Here is a 23885-nt window from a genome sequence, read left to right on the forward strand (position 1 = left end):
CGCTGAGCAACGTGAACACACTGACTGACAAGAGAGAACTCCTCTCCCATCAGTCAGCGTGGTCACGCTGAGCAACGTGAACACACTGACTGACAAGAGAGAACTCCTCTCCAATCAGTCAGCGTGATCACGCTGACAACATGAACACACTGACTGACAGGAGAGGAGTCCTCTCCTGTCAGTCAGCGTGGTCATGCTGAGCAACATGAACACATTGACTGACAAGAGAGAACATCTCTCCCATCAGTCACTGCCTGACAAGAGAGAACTCCTCTCCCATCAGTCAGTGTGGTCACGCTGAGCAAAATAACACACTGTCTGACAAGAGAGAACTTCTCTCCCATCAGTCAGCGTGATCACGCTGACAACGTGAACACACTGACTGACAAGAGAGTAGCCCTCTCCTGTCAGTAAGCATGGTCATGTTGAGCAACATGAACACACTGACTGACAAGAGAGAACTCCTCTGCTATCAGTCAGCATGGTCACGCCGAGCAATGTGAACACACTGATAAGAGAGAACTCCTCTTCCATCAGTTAGCATGATAACACTGAAAACATGAACACACTGACTGACAGGAGAGAACTCCTCTCCCATCAGTCAGCGTGGTCATGCTGAGCCACGTGAACTGACTGACTGACAAGACAGAACGCCTCTCCCATCAGTCAGCGTGATCACGCTGACAACATGAACACACTGACTGACAGGCGAGGAGTCCTCTCGTGTCAGTCAGCGTGGTCATGCTGAGCAACGAGAACACACTGACTGACAAGAGAGAACTCCTCTCCCATCAGTCAGCGTGGTCACGCTGAGCAACGTGAACACATGACTGACAAGCGAGAACTCCTCTACTATCAGTCAGCGTGATCACGCTGAACAACGTGAACACATGACTGACAGGAGAGGAGTCCTCTCCTGTCATTCAGCATGTCCACGTTGTCAGCTGAATGACGGGAGGCAGCAGAGCCCACTTCTGAGCCCTGCTGTCTCCCATTATTTTGCTGTTTGTTGCAGAGCCAAACGGCTTCACAAGAAACAGCAAAATCATTGCAGGGGAAGCAAAGTCCCCCGTGTGAATAAAGGACACGGGAGACTGTGCTGCCTTCCACTTAGGAGAGGGGGCTGCGAGGCTCCCAGCAAGCGCGAGGCCCGGGGCAGTTTGCCCCCCCTGTACCCTCCTCGTAACGGCCCTGGGATCAGGGATGAAAGAAGGGCTTTCAGGTCAGCTAAGATTATTCATGAATATATGTAGTGTCCACAGCTCTACATGGCAGATAAAATTACCTCAGAGATCTCGGACCTTTGGGTTCTGCTGAATAAGGGTCAAGATCAAGGTAATGTATAACTACCGTAACCTAATGCAAGATGCAACCACTGTAACCAAAGTATGTAACCTACTATGTAAGCAACTCATGTAACCCACCATCTTAAGTAAAAAGCGCCCAGATGCCTCCGGGTTCGGTGCGCTATACAAGTGTCAGAATAAATAAATAAATAAGAAGGGTCTTGAACTGGCAGTCGCCAATAAGGGTTAGTTACAGCCGTGGGATCCTGGAATTCCCAGAACAGATCTCAGTGGGAGACACATGAGATCAGCTGGTGTGGTATAGTGAAAGGAAGGGCATACTGCAAAGTTTAACTTTAATATGGGACAAAGAAAACCCTAATACACATCTGTGTACATAGTCATGTAATAATAACCAGATGGGGCTGCTGTAAGTTAGTAGGGGAGGAGAGAAAATAGGCTCTGGTGCCTGCATGCTATATCATAATCCTGTATATACAGGTAGCACCAAAACATAAGGGTGTTCAGGGAGGCAAAAGAAAGGGAAAAACAAAGGCCCCAATTTTGATGGGGCCAAATGTAGTCCGGAAGGCTATAAGTTAAACATAACCACTGGCAGTTGCTCTGGGTAACCCTCTCGATCTCTGTTTCTCATCCTGACATGCCATCCTTCATAACCTTCCAGTCACCATCCGCCCGTTTTGAATGTGTCATGCAAGATGGGATGGCATGGGACATGGGTCCCAAGCTGGCTGTGCCTAGTTTCCCTTGGCTGGGGTCGCTTGTGGTCTTGTGTAGAAGGGATGTGACTCATTGGGACCTAGCTGGACTGGAATGATCCTTTTGGGGGTGGGACCAAGCTGATTTGGTCTTTCCCGTTCTGTAATGGCATGGCAGGCTGAAACACAATGTTCTGCAGGGTTGTCCAGAGATGAGTCTCTTGTAATAATGCCCAATTCCCTTCTGCAATAGTACTTAATATTCATTCATAATCTTTCAGAAAACTTCCTTCCGTTTTGGCAAAATATAGTAGAAGCATTTGTGTTAATTTATGTAGCTTTTGGAACTAGCTCCAAAACATGCAAGCACCATTCTCTGACTATCATCCCATCCTTTCCATGCTGTGGGGTTGCAGCTTCACTCTGAAATGTAAGTTCTGGTGTAGACTGGGGGGTCACGCCCCTTGGAGGAAGGGGCAGAGGGTCACTTTGGCCTGGAGCTGTGAGTCTTGTGTGGGAGGAGTTTAGGACTTGTGGGAGGCAGTAGGGCAGATCTCTGGGAGAAACCAGCAGGGACTGTGGCCTCTACCCAAACTGCCTGACGGACGCCTGACAAACACCTTGCGCTGCCACCGAATATAATTATTAAATGTTGTACATTTCAGAAGATGGTTGGACAGAAATAAAAAAAAAATATGGCTTAGATTTTGAGGAATTAAGTATTCAGAATATGTAACTGAAATCCATTGATGTTAGTTTGCAGATAAGACTCGATGTTGCTAGCTCATGGGGCGTGTTTATCTTGGCAGCACGACAATGCAGAGCTTCACAGGTCTGAATCCTGGTCCCACGCGTAGAGGTTGGTCTCCGGTATTAAGTGCGTCACAAACGATGAATTAATTCTATGTCGCTTGTTAACAAAGGTGTTTTGATTATAACCAGGAAGATGTGGCAAAAAGGCAATTTTTAGATAATAAATGAATTACATGTATTTCAAAAAAATACTTTTCTGACATCATGACAGCGAAAAATAAGCATTTGCATGTCTCCCCTCTCAATGGTATGAGGCAATGTTGCATACTCAACATACAGAAACGGATCTCCACACTTCCAAAATAAATTGTGAAATTTTTTATAAAAGAGCAGCATACATGTTCAATAATGGATGTGTAAAGTATCTCTGTTGTTGTAGTGTGGGGCAGGTCGCTGTCACGGTTTTGCAACAGATCGGAAGACAATCTAGAATTCTTACCTGACCAAACTCCCAGCTTCTTGATTTCACTTGCCGGGACTCTCCATGGAAAAGGACGCCCAAGTCATTCAGGACATATTCTTCCCTTTCGCTCTCGTCATCCAGGTACACAGCGTCATCTGCGCCAGAATGGAGACAGAGATTCTATTAGAGAGATTGCATTGGCATGATGCGATATTTCGCCAGTTTTATCAAGGGTGTATTCAGTTGACATTTTGATTTTCGGCTGATAGGAAAGGCTCTATTTTTCACCTTATTAAGAAAAAAGACATCTCCTCTTGGCCACCCCCCAGACTTGCACTCTATTGCAGAATATATTAACCCATTGACCTCTCTGGTGATCATCTGATATGAGAAGGAAAACATTGCCATCTTTAAGATGTACATTTGTCTGCTATTGCTGTTGCTCTGGCAAATGATGTACATGTTCACTCCCTTCACCTTACATCAATTACTGATACATTTATGAATTGGTCAAATAAGTGCCATTCGGTTTCATTATGTGCATAATTAATAAAGCTTAATAGTATATCTGAAATATTTCCAAAAATGTGTCTCCTACCTTTAGTTAAGCTGTGAGATCTACAATCTAAGTGCACGTGGTTATATTGCTCTATACTCAGATATCACATGGGTGGCCATACCAATATGGCCACCAGGAATGGTCGATGCTTATGGTTTGCTGCATCACAGGTTGCACCAAAAAGAGTTCATGCTTTAAGCGAGACCTTCGAAATTCTTCTTTCATCAAATTCCAGACCCATCCTGTATTCTCTAAAATAGTTGGGTTTTGTCTATGATCATTGCGTTCAAATAAAGGGGAGGAAGAGGTTCTTAATGTAAATGATTGTAACTGGATAAACAGACCCTGACCTGTCATCCTATTTCTCCAATTTTGTATCTTGGCAGTCTCAAATCATGTACGCAAAATGAAGATAGACTTCCTTGCCTATTGACAAATTGAAACTGCCAGTGTTTCCTACATGCTTCAGCCTATAATTGATTGATTTATTATATTTATATACATGGAGTAAAAAAAATATTTTGATTACAAGATAACATACAATAGATAAGAAATCAGATTTGATGGGAAGCACTGAGCTTCTTACATTGGGGCAAGTTTGAGTGACATTCTGGCCAGGTTTTGGAGGGGAGTAAATAGAACAGTCACTGGGGACAATTCATAAGTGGACGTACATAGATTAAGGACAACCAACATTAGACATTTCTAAGTGCAGGTAGGCGGTACGGATGTGACCAGGATGTATGAAGTACGAGAGTGGAGGCGGAGAAAGTGAGGGAGAGGGCCAAGTTAGAGGTGAGTGAAAATGCTAACTAGAAGGCAGATGAAAGTCTGGTTAAGAGGGTAACTCAGAGGTGAGGAGGTAGGATTTCAGTTTGGTTCAGAACAAATCCATTTGGACTGTTTCTCAGATTTCCAGGGGAAGAAAATTCCATTCAAATGGGGCAAGCGGGGAGAAAGAGCTGACGCAACAGCCAGCACAGGGAGGGCAAAGTCTCAAAAGGAAAGTCAAGGAGGCAGAGCAGAAATTACGAGAAGGCTTGTAGAGTTGGATAGAGGAGGATAGATATGGTGGCACCATACCATGGACAGATTTGTGAACCAGGAGAAGGAATTTAACTCTAGTCTGTTTTGCATCATCAGCCATCTAACCTTGTGACACTACAGGGAAGTGGTGTGAAGAGAGGGAGTTCAAAGAGAATCATGGTAACAAAGTTAATGATCTTGTCGAAAGGACAGAAAGCACAGTTGGGGAGACCAAAGAGGATGCTGGCATAGTAGTGCAGTTTAGAAAAGACAAGAGTGGTTAAGAGACGCTTGGCAGTGTTGAAAGGAAGGAGGTGACTGATTTTCCTAATATTTAGGAGGTTGCAGTGAGCTGACGTTGCTGTTTTAGAGATGAAAGTAGAGAAGGTGTGAGAAGGGTTATAGATGACACTGAGGTTTCTAGCTGAAGAAGAGTAGGGGAGAGTGTCAGGTAGGCAGGTAAAGAGATGAGAGGGAGTATTTGGAAGGGAAGGACAGTACCTCTGTTTTAGTAGAGTTTAACATCAGAGAGTGCAAAGCCATCTAATATTTATTGGCAGAGAGACAGTTGGACATTTTGATTGAGAGTTGAGAGGAGAGTTCAGGAAGAGAAGATATGGGTATTTTCAACAAAGTGGTGGCCAGAGAACACAAAGACGGAGATTAGTGCCCCAAGAGCAGAGGTGTAGAGTGTAATGTGGAGAGGACCCACGACTGAGCCTTGCAGAACACCAATAGTTAGACGAGTAAGTTGAGAGGTGTTGTTGCTCCAGGAGACAGATAATTGGTCAGGTGCCAGGTAGGATTCAATCCAGACAAGTGCTTGATTGCGAATCCCAAGAATAAAGAGAGTATCAAGGAGATGAGAGCGATCAACAGTGTTAAAGTCAGCAGACAGATCAATGAGAATGAGGATAGAGGATAGGTTGGAGTGCGTAGCAAAGACGATGCAGTTGGAGACATTCTTGACAGCAGTTTCCGTAGAGTGACAGGAGTGCAAACCCACTAGCAGGGATCTCAAAGGGGGAGGATGTCTAAAAAATTGGTGAGACAGTTGAACAGAACGCTTTTGAGCACTTTAGAGTAGTGCGCAAGGAGGGACACAGTGGGGAGGTTAGGTGGTAGAAATGGGTCAAACCCTGCTTTTTAAGGAGAAGGATGACCGTAGCCATTTTGAAAGTAGAAGGAAAGCAATCAGAGTTGAAGGACAGGTTGAAGAGTTCAGCAAGGTGAGAGGCCACTGTTAGGAAGGATTTCGAGAATCTGGCCTGGTGGACAGATTTTAAGAGGCCACCCTAGTTATAGTGATCAGGGGAACTCGGAAAGGTTAGCCCAAATCCAATAAAAGTCGCAAGGCTATTCTCAGGAGAGTGTGAGTAGGGTCAGGGTTCCATAATGAGTACATACAGTGAACCACACAATAATTCAATTTAGACAGGAATGTTTAAAAAATACATTCTTTAGTCAATGACTCTAACACACTAAAAAATTAAACAAGCAGTTTCCGTAGTCTGCTGTGAAGTTCTGGTAGCACTCAGTGAGGCCTTGAAAAGCTCTCACCTGGGTTTTGGTTGTGGGGGTTGCCCAGTCATGTACAGCCTGTACTTTTGTTTTATTGATATAAGTATCAACTTTTCAATTTCTTATACATTAAAAGGTAAAATAAGTCAAGTAAATCTATTAAGAAGACATACATGATAAGAAACCTAGCAAAAGCAAAAAGGAAGAACACATAAAATCGTTCTATCCAACAAAGGAATTATAACAGCACCATAATAACTCATTTAATTAAAAAAGCAGTTTAAAATATATCAATATATCAATTCAAACATGCTGGTTAATATTCAGGGAAAGTAAAAATGGAACAATTGTAATTCTGATTGAAGTTCGAGTTGCACAAAACATGCGCTGCCATAATACATCTAGATCAGTAACTCTAAAATATTTAAAACTATTTGTCAAATAAATATTACATGCGCTGACTAGACCAGGACAGTCAATTAGCAAGTACCTCATTGCTCAGCCATAGATTCCGTCTGAACTGCAGGAATGCATATCTGTAAAAGGGAGCTGGACATTTCATGAAATAAGATTCTGGAGTCTGGAATCTTTTATGTAAAAACGGATTGTTTTCTAAATCTATAAGTGTGAGGCATGCCTGGCGAGTATTAATCCAGTCCGGCTGTCAAATCTTTTGTTTAGCTCGCACAGGATTAGACAATAAAAGATCTATAGAGATGCTTGCTGCCTCTAATCGATTTGTGATCTAATTTTTCCAGATGGTAAGGTATTTGTGACTTGTTGACTGCACATACTGAGATAAGATGTGTAGTACTGAACTTGTTTAATTAGACAATAGACATTTCCTGTATAGGAAGCAAAGCTTCCAGACATAGGCTCCATAAAGTGATGCCATCCCTAATTCATGCCTAATAATGGCCGGAGGTTGACTAGCTGATAATGATAGAACCTGTTACCAAAATTGACCCTCTACCTTGAGCCAAAAAGCCTCTGATGTCCAAAATGTTGTCTCCGCTCCATATAATATTATAGGAACAATTTTCTGCCTAAAAAATGTAAGTATTGGAGTAGACGAGAACTTGCCGTATTTGGAATTTATAATGCGAGCTTGTGATATGGCTGTTGCTATTTTGGTATTAATTTCATTGATGAAGGGGAGGTGCTGTTGATGATTGTTGATATTGATCCCCAAATAACGATATTCATGAATTACTTCAAGTTTCGTTTTATTCAGCAACCAATGGATTGGACTTTGATCCTTCTTGGGTATCCCACATTGTGAAATCTTGGTTTTATCGTGATTTATTGCTAGTTGGTTATGTTGAAAATATTAATTTGGGGCATTTAGCTGATTTTGTAGGCCTTTAGGTGTCTTTGCAAATAAAACAAAATCATCTGCATATAGGAGCCAGGGAACAGTATTGGAGCCCAATTTTGGAGAATCTGATATAACTTTGCTAAGTTTGTCTTTTATCTCTGAAATAAAAAAGTTGCACAGAGCCTAAGCTAATGTACAGCCCTGTTTCAGGCCACTTTGTGTGGGAATTGAAGAGGACATGTCACCATCTATTGATAGGCAAATCTGGATGGATGTGTTATTGTGAAGGAGACCAATTAGAGCAACCACAGAGACCGGACACTTTGCTCTGTACAATTTCTGCAATAACATGCTTTGCGAGACAGAGTCGAACGCGGCCCTGAAGTCAATAAACACCATGTACGCTTGATGGTTGATAAGATGTGAGTGTGCTACTTAATGCCACTTATCGACAACCTGTACTTTGCTGGGAAGAGGCTGAATCTTGGCCCCACGAACATCATGGCCTAGGTAGGTCACTGATCCCTGACCGATCTGGTACTTGGTAGCCTTTATGGTCAGGTGGGCATGCTGAAAGACCTGCAACCCAATCCCAAGGTGTCTAACATGTTCCTCCCAAGTAGGGCTGAAAACTGCTGTATCGTTCAGGTATGCCATGCAGAGTTCATCCAACCCATTCAGGACATCATTGACCAGCCTTTGAAAAGTGGAAAGTGTGGTCTTTAAGTCAAAGAGCATTACCCTGAATTGGTAAAGTCTGTCAGGTGTTGAGAAGCATGTCTTCTCCTTGGCATATTTTGTGAGGGATATTTGCATGCATTAATGTCAAAAGTGCTAAGGTACTTGGCAGCACCTAGCTTGTCCACAGACTCATCAATTTGTGGAAGGGGATATGCATCTGTCTCGGTAACAGCATTAAGAACTCTGTAGTCCAAACAGAATCTCAAATCTGAGGTTTCTGCTTTTGGTACCAAAACCACTAGACTGCACCAAGGATTACTGGGGGCAGCTTTCACCCCTAGATCCAACATGTTGTTGACTTCAGACTTTGTGCGGGATTTGACTTAGTCTGACATCCTATAGCTCTTACCTTTGAAGGAACACTGTCTCAAGTATCAATCTCATGCTTGCAACAAGGTGTTAAGCATGAGTGAGTGAGTCTTCCGCTCACTTGTTGCTGTGGAGTCAGTTGAGGGGACAATTTGCCGCCCTCAATGGAGACATCAGAAGAGCTACACTGGAGAAGGCCAGGGGGAAGTTCAGATTCCTTTTATCCCTATCTGAAGCCAGAGGTAGGGTTCCCATTTCAACTCTAGGGATAAATGACTTCAACCTGTTCACATGGAACACTTTGGTAGACTGACCAGCTCTTCCAAGGTCCACCAAATAGTTTACCTCACCCCAGTCTTTCAACAATATGGTAAGGACCTGAGCACTTGTCCTGTAAAGGTCTAGGCCTTCTACAATTCGTCATCAGGATATTTTGGCCTTGGAAATATATGCCCAAGCTTTTCTGGTCCTACCAATGTTTGACCAGTGTTTGTCCAGCCTTCAACTTGTCATTAGCATGAGCCATCACTAAGTTCTTCCTCTAACTCAAGCCTAAAACACAGTCCACTACATTGGTAGTGACAGAAGGAGTGGGCATCCCCCATTCTTCCTTGACTATGGCAAGGGGTACCCTTATAGGGTGACCAAACAAGAGTTTAAATTGGTTAAAGACAACCCCTACTTAAGGTACCTCTCTGTAGGCAAAAATTAAGCATGGCATCAGGAAATCCCCACTTTCTCCCATGGGGCTCCTCGAGTGCTTCAATCATGCTTTTGAGAGTCCTACTTCACCTCTCAACTAGGCCATTGGTCTGTGGATGGTATGCAGATGAAAATTCATATGACACACCACATTCCTTCCACATAGGCCATAGTAATTGAGGGCGTTTAAATGCTAGCTACGTTAATATGGAATGATTGTGTTTAATAGCTGATGTTTAATGAACTAGGAATATAATGAATTTGTATGTTTATACCAAGGTCAATGGTTATTTTGTCAAAATGGGTAGATACGTTTTAATTGCATTATATTTACTTCAATGGAGTAATTAATTTTCTGCAATTTAATGGTGATGTGTTTTACCTGAATAATCGATAGTCGAATAAAGGATGATCACTTCATATCATGTTTCTCATCATATAAACTGAGCAGATCCTTGGGAAATGTTGGATGAGAAGAGGATCCAGAACCCCTCCCAGAACCTATGGAGAAGCCGTGAGAGCCTTGTAGTCTGGTAAACTGCAACTGGCAATCCCTGTCTTTCTGTTTTTCTATCCTGTCAAACTCCAGATTAGCCATGTTAAAGTCCAACTCCTTTCCATGAGAGTATGTTTTTCTCTCTTAAGCTCAAACAAGACCTCAGCTACTTAGGTTGACTTTGAAAAATGAGAGTCTTCTTCTTCTTCTTCTTCTTCTTCTTCTTCTTCTTCTTCTTCTTCTTCTTCTTCTTCTTCTTCTTCTTCTTCGGTGGCAGTAGCCACAAGCCCATTGCTACTGCTGGAATCTGTCCCAGCATCTACTGCATCACTATTTAATGTCAAAGGAGTAATCCTAGATGCCTGTGATCTAGCAATTTCTGTATCAGATCAGCCTTTAAACCAGAGGATTGAAATCCTCAATACAAACAAAACTTTAAAAAAAATTCTACTTTAAGAGCAGCAAGAGTTGTAAAATGTTTCCATACTTAAAAAGAGTAGGCAACTGTTATAACCTACTAACCTCGAATCACAGTGTTCTGTGTAAATAGAATTATAGTACTAGACCAGTGAACAACATTGGGGTACCCAAGACCTTATCCACACCGCTGAGCACCAACTTGTTAAGGTGGATTTATAGAATCTGGCCCGGTAGACAGATTTAGGAGGCCACCCTAGTTATAGTGAACAGAGGAACCTTGAGAGGCTAGCCAAAAAGAAATCAAGGTAGCAATGGAGAGCAGTCAAGGCTATTCTCAGGAGAGTGTGAGTGAGGTCAGGGATCCAGTATGAGTCCATACAATGGATCACACAATAATTCAACTTAGACAGTAATGTATACGGAATACAGTATGTATGCTAGGCCTCTAAAACACACAAAAAAATTAAACAATCAGGTAATAATATCGCACAACACTCAATAATAAACAAATATACAGTCACCATAGGTTTTTAAAAATGCATTTAATGGCTTAAATCAATAAAAGAGGTAAGTAAAGTGATACATTAAGATGCAACCAAGACATAATTCCCTGGCTTCATTGGTCAATCCCTATGAAGAGTTGGGCCTTGTGCCCAAAAGTCACAATGCTTCTCCCCAAAATGTATCCGATGCAGGTAAAGGACTTGTGCTGGTGATTGTTCAAATGAAGAAATGCAACAAAGTTACTAGATAAGTACAATGTGTTCTTATCTTTCAGGTTTTACTGCTCAGGTGCGCCAACCAAAAAGCAGTGAGATGGAAGGATTCAAAGAGACTTACCCTCAATGATATTGTCTTGATGACGGGAGGGGGAGACATGCTTTGTGTTCGCTTATTCCCCTGACTCCAATTTTCCCAGAACACTGGATGGGTAACTGGGGGTTGCTGGAGGTTGGTTTTCCTACCATTGATTCCGGTGAGAGGTGCCCTGGAGCTGCGGGTGCAAAGATTCTTCGGGTCGGGCCAGGAGCAGAGTGCAACCATTGGCAATGGAGAAAATCAAAAATCACTAATCCAGCCCACTTCAGGTCACTTCACAGGACGGTGGAAGGCAAGATCCAGCAATGACCACCACACAGAGATGACAGCAGGCGCCCTTCAAGTCACGCTTGTAGAAGTCCTTCTATAGCAGGATCCCTTGAAGCTGTGTGAGGCTGAAATTCAGCAGGAAGGTGATGTAAACCACAAGCAGGTGACCACTGAATTTCTGGATGCAAACTAAGAACGGCAACAGTTCTAGGTAAGTAGTTCCCTGGAGAGCTGGTTAGTCAACCGGGTGGTCCAGGTATACCTCTGAAGGCTCAGGACGGCTGAATCCTTGAGTGTATGCCGAGACTAGTTGGTCCCACCATTCCAGCGGTTGAAGCACCACACAGGGCCTTTGCAGATGAGGTAGTGCAAAAGGGTTTTACCAGGCCCAATGCTGGAAGGGATGCTGGGCCTCTTCAGGAGTCTTCTTCAGATCTTCAGTCAGCTGTTACTCTACAAGGGATTCTTGGCTCCAATGCTGATCTGATGAAATGGCTGCAGGAATCCTCTTCTGATCCAAAATCCACCCTGGAAGCAAGCCAAAGGCCACCAATGGTAATGGATTTGTACCATTCAAACAGCTAGTAGATGTTTAATAAGGGACAACTATTGGTTTTACTCCTGCCCTACACCTAGACTCACTGGCACCATGGATGTGGAGTGGGACCAGGCAGTCCCACCCACTTCCTAAGCCACACAAACACAAATGCATCCCTAGCCCAGGAATGCTGCAGCTTTACTGGGCAATTTCATGTCCTTATAAGGGATTAGCTGACCTGGTATACAAGAAGAAAGTCAAACAACAATATGGCCAAAGGATAAGGGAAATTCTTGTGGCGTGGCCAGTTTAAGGCACTAGCCATGTTTACCAGCCATATATGGTAAACCCAAATATGCACACTAGAAATAACACACAAATAGTAAAAATATAATTGCTGCCACCAGCTTGTCTTTAGGTACTTATAAAAGTAACCAAGAATCTCAAGTGTAAAAAGCTAGGGTGATACAAAATTACCCTCATTGCACTGCATTGTAAGATGTTGCGTGCAATGTTGAAAAGTAACAAAAGTACTGATTAGTTTCTCCATTTCAAAATGTGCAAAAGACCAGGTGAGTGAATCTGGAGGATCCACTTCCCCGTAAAAAGCCATGACAGGTTCAAAAAAACAAAAACAAAAGGTTTGGGGGTATATACAACTATGGAGGGAAAATTGCTAAAAGAGAAATCTTTCCTAACAGCCACTATCTGGGCAATAGGCTTGACTAGCTGAGGAGCAAGAGGGGCTGATAGGGCCAAGAGGGGTTAACCTTCATCAGTAGAGATAGAACTTGTTCAGCATTAGTGTTACTAAAGTGGGAGAGAGAGGCAGAAGATGATGGTAGAGTAGGCAGAGTGTAGGATGTAGGATGAGGGAGTGTGTGGAAGGTAAGGAGAGAGTCTCTAATTTTGTAAATCTTTGCCGTAAAGTATTCAGCTAGGTCATTAGCTGTGAGAGTGGAGTTCATGGTAATAGGTTTAGGAGGAGTGAGGAATGAGTTTAGGGTGTCCTGTAGATGTGAGGATGGTTGGAGTGAGAGTCAATAAGGGTGAGGTAAAATTCCCTTTTGCTCTATCAAAAGAGGACTTGGGAGAGTACAATGCAGAGAGCTAGAGTTCCAGGGCCTCATGTGAGTGTGTACACTTCCATTTATGCAGCAACCGACGCATGTCTGTGCGGAGGGCATATGAATGGGATGACCGATCGTTTATTTTGTTTTCATTATTTGTTTATTTATACTGCGTCGAAAAGCCCGCAGGCATCAGGGCACAACTGTTACATGATCATACAAACAAAAGAGACGGGACAGTTAAGATCCTAGAAGGGCCCAGTCAAAACCTAAGAAATCAGTTGCTTAAAAAAGAGTGTTTTAATGCTCTGCAAAAAGCCCTTGTATTCTCTTCCAGACTAACTGCTAGTGGGAGGGTATTCCAAAGCTTTGCAGCGCTTACTGGAAATGATCTACCTAATCCGTTTGATCGCTTGTATCCAGGGTAGTTAACCTGTGCCAAGTTGGAAAAGTGTAGTGATCTGATGGGGGAATAGCAGGGAACTAAGGACTTTGCGTACAGAGGAGCTGTTCAAATGAGACAGTGACGCGCAAGGGTGCCAACTTTAAAATGAATGCTTTCCCGCACCGAAAACCAATGGAGGTCCCTCCTGTGATCATTCTGCATGTTTTCTCTTTTTTTTAAACAGAGGTTGGAGGAACCGGTTAGCAAGGCATTACAATAATCCAACCTTGAAAGTATAGTAGCTTGAGCGACTATGGCACAATTCTTGTCAGTTAGAGAAGGCTGGATGTGCTTGAGCAGGCAGAGATAGTAGTTACAGTTCTGGCTAAACTGGTTAACATAGGCGTCTACATTCATAGAGCCTTCCAAAAGGATGCCCAGGGTTTTTACTTTTCTTTGCAATGGGATAATACAATTCTTTATTATTAAAGTTTTTATAATCTGGGTTCCGTTTATAGAGATCCTGCCATGAGCCAAAGATGGGAAGCTCAATTTTACTGCCATTGAGGTAGAGACAATTTCTGGACATCCAGGACTCAATTAGATTCTAAGTGCCGAGGAGGTTGGCACAGTCTAAGACATAGCCACTGCTGACTTCGAGAACTATCTGCGTGTCGTCAGAGTGGTTTGTAAAGAATATGCCTGAGACTTTGAGGAGCGAGCAGAGTGGTCTTAGGTACAGGTTAAACAGCACAAGAGAAAGGCAGGCTCCCTGGGGTAGCCTGCACTGGTTGGGGGCCATGGAGAGGAAGCTTCTCCCCCATGAATTCTGGACACCCGGTTGGAAAGAAAAGAGTGGAAGCATCCAATAGCCACCCTAGAGCAGTTGCCCTGTTGACCCAAAGCGTGCAGGAGTTGGTCGTGGTCAAGCTAATCAAAGGCCGCCGACAAATCGAGCAGGACCAGAATCCCAGCTTTTACACTATCTATGATCTTCATCATATAGGACTGGAGATCGACAATTGCTGTCTCTGTGCTGTGTGCTGGTCTAAATCCTGATTACCTGTGAAGGACGCCATTTAGTTCGACAAATATTAGAACTTGGGAAGTAGCAAATTCATCAAGTATTTTTAAGAGAAAGTTGCAGTTTGTGATAGGCCTAAGGTTGCTCAGGTCTTTGGGCTCCAGTCCAGGCTTTATAAGAAGAGGAGTGACCACAGTCGTTTTGATTGAGGCAGGAACAAGACTGTCTCGAAATGATGAGTTCACTAGCCAGGTAAGGAACGGTGCAAATAGTTCCTTGTGTTCCAAAATCAGGTTTGCATAAAGGATAACATGCTCTTCATGTTATAATTGATATCAGGATAATGCGATATCAGGATGATCACGAACTACAAAATTAGGAACCAATGGCTCCCCAATCAGAGCAGGGGTGATCAAAGTGTATATAATCTTGTCTCTTGCCTTTGTTATTCTTGCTTTGAAGGTGGCCTGAACTACGCAGTCCTTGTCTGTGGGCAAAAGGGATATTGAGTGCACCTTGGGTTTCTCCAGTGACTTAAGGATCTCAAAAAGGTTTTCCGGTGCTGTTTATGGACTCATTGATCTGGATTTTAAAGAAGTTATTTTTGGTTTCCACTATGTTAAGCGTATATTATTTTCTAATGCTTTCCAGGCATTTTTGTTTTCCTCAGATGGACATTTTAGCCACTGAGTTAGGTTTCTGTCCACTGTAAATCATGGATGTCACGAGCATGGCTGTTAGCGGACCTGGTGTTGAGGAGAGCCATTTTTATTTCTGCCCCCTCCCTCAAGGGAGGTGAAGTTTTTCTTCCCAGTTCCTTAATGAGTGTGATGGAGCAGGATGCTTGGCAGTCCCCTATTGCTATTATAGAGGGACTAAAATCCTGCTTTTGGTGCAAGGGGGCTGTCCGGTAAGGTTCAGGGGAGCATGCTTGTTCAGGTGTTGTTGTTGGTGGCTCGTCCTCTGCTCGTTCTGCAAGAGTCTGAGGATATAAGCCGGACGCTGAGTCTTCCAGTGCTAAGAAAACCCTTGTGGAATCATCATACAGGGGTGGGCTCCATTCTTAAGAAATCAGAATAACAGCATGCAGCATAGTTGAGATAATATTCAGGCTAGGGCAGAGGGTATTTCCAGAGGGCTGGGAGAGGTTGTTAGTGGTGTCTATTTTCATTAGTTTGTATTTATTTTGCGATGGAAAGGTGACCTGCATGTTGAGCTGCTAGCAGCAAATTAAGTTTAGCTGAAAAACCCATGACAACCGGTCATGAGCAGTTGTGGTCTAAGTGCTCTGCTCAGCTGGGGTTCTGAACCAGTGGATGTATTAAGTAGGGAACTAGAGTGTCTTGAGGTAGGCAGGGTTTAAGAGTAATACTGGATATACAGATCTCTGCAGGTATGCCAGCAAGAAGAGGGAAATTGCCGTACCGAGGTTACCCGATGGATAGAACAAGGTTGCGGAGACACCAAGGCCCTGGATTCAGGCTAAATATGCTTGGGCAGATAAAAAATGTTGTTTTCCTGCCTGTAAGTGTAGTTCAGGACCAAACAAAGTGAAATACACACCGTGGGCTGCTTGAAATGCTCAAATGGTGCTTTAATCAGTAAACTGAGAACAATGGTCACAAGTAGTTGATTCTTCACAGGGTTTCAATTCACTAAACAACACAGTAATTCACTGTGCAGCGATAGAGGTGCCCTAGTGGAGCTTCAAATCTAGATGTCACGAGATACAATTTTATAATTCCAATTCCAAACAGGTATTTAAGATGACAAGCAAAGCGACTTAATAAGAATGAAAATCGAAATCCTAAAATTTGATTTTAAATGTTCATGCTAACTTCCTGGAAAACGTGCAATTAACACAATTTAACATAATTTCAATCCTCACACGTACACAAGCTAACTCTTGGTTGAGGATGGTTAGACTTAGGGGTGAAAGTTAGTAGTGGGAAGTGAGTGTAGAAGGAAGGAGTCATATAGTAGGGATTGGAAGTTGGAGAGGGCAGTGTTAGTGGGAGAAGCATGAGGTGTGAAGGAGGAGAATGAGAACGGTAGGACAGAGAGAAAGGGCGGAATGGCATAAGGTTTACATTTCCTTTTCATAAAAGGCGAGGAGAGGTCAGCTGGTGGAAAGGAGATGGTGGTGGAAACAATGGAGTGATCTGATAGGGATGGTGTTACAGTAATATTAGTGGCCGAGGGAGAGATGGAGATGAATAAGAGATCCAAAGAGTTATCCGCGGTGTGGGTAGGTAGGTTGTAGATAGAGTGGAGAGCGTGGTGACAAGACTGAAGTTCAGATTCCTGAAAAGTGGTTGGAGAGGGAAGTTTAAAGTCATCTAAGAGAATGAGGTGATTGATGTTTAGTGGAAAGGGAATTATGGAGTTGCCCAAGTTCATAGAAGAATGGTCCAGTGGGACCAGGAGGGCGATAGATGGAGATGATGTTAGTGAGGCAGAGCAATAGTAGAGATGGTGAAATAAAAAGACGTTGGAGAGGATGTGACATTCAAGATCTGTGGGACATTGTGGCAGGAGAAGAGTAGTTGTTCTATGCCCCCGCCTCTGCCAGTCAGACAAGGAAAGTGAATTAAGGATAGCTTAGGGTCGTGTAGGGCTCCCAGTGTGCAGGGTCAGATGGAGAAATCCAGGTTTCAGTGATAGCAAGAAGGTCTTGGGAGGAGGGCTGGCATGAAAGTAGTCACTGATAATGGAAGTTGTGTTGCATACAGACCAAGCATTCCAGCGTGCAATCTTCAGTTGTTGCGGTAAGGGAGAGTAGAGAAGTTGAATCTCAGAACAAGAGAGGCGAGATGAATAGATGTTAGGGGAGATATGGTTAGCTCATCGGGTTTGTCTGGTGGAAGTGGGTGAAAGAAAGATGGGGTAGTGAGAGTTTTGAGATGTGAGTTTTACAATAGGGATACGAAAGGAGGAAGTTGTAACGTGATTGAAGAAAGTGTAGGGAGAGGTGGATTGGAGGAGCTCGAGAAGTGGCAGGAGTGAATGCATTGCCGGTGATAACTGCAGCGTGGAGAGACAGCACAGTAATTATTAAGGAAGGAGGCTCATTGGCAAAGAGGCTGGTCAATGGCTGGTCTGCAACCTTCACTGTACTGCTCTTAACTGGGACACCCCTGACCGGACACCCCAAAGGAGTTCAGACGTGATGTAACATTCTCTCATCTCCTGATTAGCTAGTCCATCAGTGGTTAGTCTTTGTGATTTTGTCCCTGGTGTTGCTGGGATGAGGTGATTACTTCCTGATTGATCCTCCTAGAGGAGTTTCTTGTTGCCTTCCGCTGGAGAGTGGGCTGACTCAAAATAGCCACATGAAATGATGTCACTGATCCAAGATGACCACAAGAAGAGATATCACTGATCCAAGATGACCACAGGAAGTGATGTCACCGATCCAAGATGGCCACAGGAAGTGATGTTACAGACAGACAATGAAGCCGTAAACCAGAAGTGATGACACACACTATCGTCACCCGATCACCTAGTTCATCCGTGGTTGGTTGGTCTCTCTGATTTTGCCCCTGGTGTTCCTGGGATGAGGCGATTACTTCCTGATTAGTGTTTGCAGAGGAGTCTCTTCTGGCCTTCAGCTGGAGAGGGGGCCATTTTTTATGTGTATTTAAATACTTTGGCTTTGCTTTTTATGCACAACACAACAAATAAGAGAATTACATAGCCACACAATGAACAGATTTTAAAATCATGCTAGTGACCAAATTGTACAAGTGTTTTTTGATCAAAACATGCTTTCCTGAATTTAAAGTGGCAAATATGTCATTAAAGTTACAAGTGTGGAATGGAGGTGTTATGACAATGTAATAATTATACTTGTAGTCACCTCGGTATTTTATGGTGGTTCATTGCTAGTGCAACTTTGCTTGTGGTTTATTAGCCATTTTGTTTTTGCATTACAATGTGCCTGGTGTGCAGCTCAAGCTTCCTCCTCCGTGAATATGCCATTCCAAATAAAATACAGCCCGTGGTAAATTACTGCTCCGTCTAAGTTAGCACTCTTCTGGGCAATAATACCATGTTAAAAATGCTTTTCTGACATTCCCACCAGAGGTAAATACTGCCATTGGGGGAAAATATAGCACATAAAACACGTATTTTGTGATTTTTGAGGTATTGGAGTATGGCCAAGTGACATGTATCGCTGTCTGCCATAGGATGCATCCATTTCAGATTCAGGGATAGCATCCCTGCGGTACCCACCACTCATGCAAAGGTTTAGGGGCCACACATGAAGGGATAGCATCCCTGCGGTACCCACCACTCATGCAAAGGTTTAGGGGCCACACATGAAGGGATAGCATCCCTGCGGTACCCACCACTCATGCAAAGGTTTAGGGGCCACACATGAAGGGATAGCATCCCTGCGGTACCCACCACTCATGCAAAGGTTTAGGGGCCACACATGAAGTTCACAGCACGTAGTGGCCGTCAGTTTTATTTTGACGCTGTTTAGGATCAGCTTATACCTGATCTAATTTCTGTTTGTAGCTGGCATCAGTTTTAGGCATTGTTTTCTTCTGCAATACATTTTACACCTATGGCAATTTTAGCACCAGCAGTATTCGGTCTTCTCTTTCTGCAATGGGTGGTATTGCACCTCTGGTGGTAAATAATCTGCTCAAGGCACTAAATCCAGTGCTTCTAATGCAGTCAATGCTCTGATTTCCTTAATGCATTTCAGACTAAACGTGGATATGTCCTAAGTAAATGATGACATCACCAAGGAAACTTCCATTTCTCTTTATTTTGAGATTAAGTAACACATTATGCAAATCTGTAAAAACTGCTAGATTGCAAACTGATGTACTAAAACAGAGTCAACGCATATCATCAGAGCAGAAAGAACAGCCTGAGTAATGTTGAAGGATTTTCATTATGTGTTTACTCCCAAGCACATTCTACATGTTTAACCGTAAGTGCTACACATTTAATTTCCCTCATGTCCCTACACCAGAGGATAGAGCAATATACATTAATGGTGCCTATGACGCAGCAAAACATACAGCAAGAAGATATCCTTGCTCGTTTACCCAGGGTGCCGTCTTTTGCAGTGAGACGTGTGTACATAATTTTAAGTTAAAGAAAATGTGAACATATATTTTTAGCGTCTTTAATTTCCAGACATCAAGCTAGAGGGTATAATGGTAGGAGTTGCATGATGCAATAACATTTTTACATTTCTGTAACAAGTTTGTCACTTTTAATTTGCAATGTCTTACCTCCTTGGAGCCACCTCTTCAATCATACTGCACCCTGCGCAGCCACACATCACATCATCCTCCACAGTCACACATCACCCTGTGAAGCCACACACCACATCATACACCTCGCTTCTCACAAAATTCCAGCTCACACATAAAAACAATGCAGTTAAACATTCCCCTCCAAAGTCACACATCACTTGCGTTCACAGCCACACCTAACTCACCATGGCCACCTCACCACTTCAGCTGCACCTCACCCCTCGCAGCCAAACATCACTTCACTGGACACATTGATGCATCACATACAACAGCCAAACCATGCTGCTCTCCACAAATACACCATTTCATCCATCCAAGTCTTTCTTATTCTGTAATGGCTTGGCAGGCTGAAAAACAATGGTTTGGGCGGATGCCAAGAACTGTGCCTGGGGTTATGATTTGTTCAAAAACTTCCAGCAATCAACTTCTGGCTTTGCTTTAGTCAGCCCGAGTGGGACGGGTATGCACAGATGTGGGTCTCAAACCTGCTGGGCATAAAGTCCCAAGCTACTCATCACTGATGATGCCCAACAAGGCCGAAACATGTCTGGGGGATGCTTGTGGTCTTGTGCAGAAGGCGTGTTACCTGGCAGTTCGGGCTGGACTACCCCTTTTGGGGTGGGACCAAGTCTGTTTTGCATATCGTCTTTCCCCTGCTGTAATGGATTAACAGGCTGAAAATTGAGGGTCTGGAGGGTTGCCCAGAGCTGTGTCTGTGGTTATTATTTGTTCAAACCCTTCCAGCCATCACCTTTTGGTTTTGCTTCAGCCATCCCTCCAGCCACAGCACACCCCCCCATGCATACACACCACTTCTCTGGACAGATCATATCCCATCACCCCACACAGCCACACATCTTGCAAGCTTCCATTGTGGCACATCAACTATCTCTCTATTAAGAGACATCCAGTACACGTGATTGTATCCGAGGGTATCTTTACATCAGCTGAAATGTAAGCTTCTTATCCTGTTTACAAAATTCAATAATAACAAAAAATACTGAAAGAAAGTAATGTAAACATAAAATTAAAAAGGGAAAAGGGATAGCTTTACTCCGTTTAGTCAAAATAAAACGAAAATAACCATTATATTATCCATCCAAAGATCACTAGCAGTCTGAGCACCACTATAATGTCATGGAGCCCACACATCATGCCCCAAATTCCAAAATCTCATTACACCCCCAGCCATACCTCACACAACCACATTACCACTGCATCCACACACCACATCAGCTCCCACGCTATATATACAATCATACCCCACATACGCAGTTACACATCACCCTACAGAGCCCCACATCAAATCACCAAAAATAGCTTCACTGCACATCCCAAAGCCACACCATATTGCTCTCCAGAGCCATTCACACATCACATTCAACTGCAGCAACACACTGCATCACACCAAATTAAAACAAATCACTCCCTTCAGCCCCTTTTCATATTAACCCCAACAGTCACACTATCCTGTCTGTGAATGGTTACATTAGCAACCTTTGACAGCCACACATCACACTCTACAGATACACATCACACCACTCTCCAGAGTCAAACATCTCACCATGCCAACCACCACTGCTACAAAACACATTACCCTCCACAATCAAAAATCACATTCTACTTGACAGACACGCATCACACCACCTCCATAGCCAAAGATCATGTTAGGCTTGACAGTGTCACGCTACACATTTGATCACCCTACATAACCCCTTCTCCTCTGCAGTCACGCATCATATAATTCCACATCCATACCTTGTACCATCCCACATATCAACAACCACGCATCATCCTCTAGAACAACACATTAGATTGCACCCCGCAGTCACATCACATAGCTCACACAAGTACACATCAGTTTTGCTCAACAGCCACACATTGCATCACCCTTTGCACCCACACGTCACTATTTGCACACACACACATTCACCTTCTTCAGCACATATCACCCTCTGCAGCAACCCATCATATGTCCTTCCAGAGCCAAACATAACACTACACTCCAAAGCCACCTAGCACTTCATCCACTAGAGTTAAACATAACTTCACTCTCCACATTTACACATCACATCACCCTCTACCATCACTTTACCCTCTAGAGTCATACATCACATCCCTCCACCTAGCCAAAGCCGCATATTACCCTCAATAGGGACACATTACAACACACTACAAATTCCAAAAGTATATGACCCCCTGGAGCCACACATCAACCTCCAAAACTATATGCCACCCTCTGCAGCCACATTTCCCTTTGGAGGCACACATCATCCTCCACAGCCAGACATCACACTACCAACCACAGCCACCCCCTCACGGTCACCACATCCCTATAGTCACCCAACCACACACCACTGTCCACTGCCACACATCACCTTCAAAAGTCAGACATTGCTCCGTCCTCCGCAGCCACACATAACATCACTCTTCACTGCCACGTATAACATCCACACAGGATCAAGTAGCTCTAATGATTGCTTTTTTCTCAGAAATTAATGTCAAATGTTCTCTTTTCAGGGTCGCATAACTGCTTGGTAACAGTGCTGGCAAACAAAACAACACACAATCACTAGCTCAAAATAATAGCACACTCCCCCAATCTGGAAAGTTTCTATGCGGCTGATTCATGGAATTATTTGCGCCAAAAAACGGGGATTTGTGAGCCATTATGCCCGCAAATCCCCATTTGTTAAACAGGGATTTGCGGGCAGAATGGCGAACAAATCCCCGTTTTTCGGCGCAAATAATTCCATGAATCAGCCCCAAAGTGTATTATTATTTTTATTATTGTTATTATCATTGCCATCACTGCTATTAATAATATATTATTTTTCTTATGTTTATGATTATTAATATTATTTTGTAATGATCATATATAACGTGCAAAGTATAAACACAGCACCAAATGGACCTTGCCGCATACCCAAACCACAAAGCACCTGCTTTAAATCCACAATGAACAAGGGAGAAGAAGCATGGTCAACCTGTGATCCAGCAAGAGACAACACAGAACACTGACACCGAGAGACCAGCCCACATAAAACGGACAGGCGTTCACATAGGAACGACAGCACCCTTCACCAAAACCAAAGACTTAGACCGCGCCGTGCCCTCCTCATGCTAGAGCAGCATCATTCGCTGCAGATCCAGGATCTCAAATTGCACATACAATCATACACCAAATCCATAAGCCACATACATGCCAGCAAGTTGGGAGAGCGTACAGGTGCCTGACTCCATGACCATGGCCTGACTCCATTAAAGTCATGGTCAGTTGCTTATGTATCACGATAGCATTATCTATAACAGATTTTCTACTGTGCACCCGCAACAACTCCAGAACAATGATCAGAAATCGCACAGACACCTAGACATCGCCCAACACACCACAGACTGGCAGGTGTGTGTGGGGGGATTCTAGGCACACAACTGCTGCCACATCTGCAACCTGACCTACCCAAAAATATAAACAATCTACTCTCATTGGTCAGTGAACTAGACACTGCTCAGGTATTGTACAGATACTCATACACTACCTCACAAACAAACACATAAATGAAGGAATTAAGGACGGTCTGTAGTCACATAGCAAATTAGTCTTATAATTCGGGATCGGTAAGCCTTAAAGTGCTCGACTCAAATGCTGGTTTGAGTAACACAAAAAATGGTTGACTATAGCGATGGCTTGTGAGCGGAATCGAGCAAAGTCAGTAGATTTCCGACTCGACAGCTACATGGCTTCAATCAGTTTGATGCACTTTGAATCAGTAGGTCTCTAATGATCAAATTGTATTAAAGCTTTTCCCAACAATAGGCATATATTGAATTGTCTCCATGCCTTTTGAGCAGTAGGAAACTATTGATTAGAGACGTGTCGAGTTGACAGGACCTAGTAAAATAATGTGAAACTAAATACCACACTTGCTGTTTCTTGTTGTTGTGTTTGGGTGAAGGGAAAGGAGCTGTTCCTTGAGTGATTGAAGTATTTTTATTTGGCAGAATGCAGACAGGGGAAAGGGTTTGGGAGAGCAGAAGGAGAACATATGAACTGCTTAGGGGGTGTGCTTTCTCCACTACCCCAATCCAGCAGGACCCAGGTAGGGATAAGCACCGGCAGCGACTGCCTCAGACTCTGGAAGTGCCGCATCATTAGTAGCAGCCTCCACCAGACACTCCGCAGTCTC

At 43.5% G+C, this 23885-nt stretch overlaps 1 protein-coding gene across 1 annotated transcript in view; it reads right to left on the minus strand.

Moving 5' to 3' along the window:
- The window catches only part of F13A1 (coagulation factor XIII A chain), a 767832-nt gene that overhangs the window by 491613 nt on the left and 252334 nt on the right, over positions 1–23885 (minus strand). Inside the window, exon 5 of the mRNA XM_069613463.1 lies at positions 3258–3376. Coding sequence (XP_069469564.1) covers positions 3258–3376 — 119 coding nt within the window. The remainder of the gene's footprint in view (positions 1–3257; positions 3377–23885) is intronic.

This window comes from Ambystoma mexicanum, chromosome 5p (genome assembly GCF_040938575.1).
Source record: "Ambystoma mexicanum isolate Mex_15411 chromosome 5p, UKY_AmexF1_1, whole genome shotgun sequence".
In the NCBI taxonomy this organism is placed as follows: Eukaryota; Metazoa; Chordata; class Amphibia; order Caudata; family Ambystomatidae; genus Ambystoma; species Ambystoma mexicanum.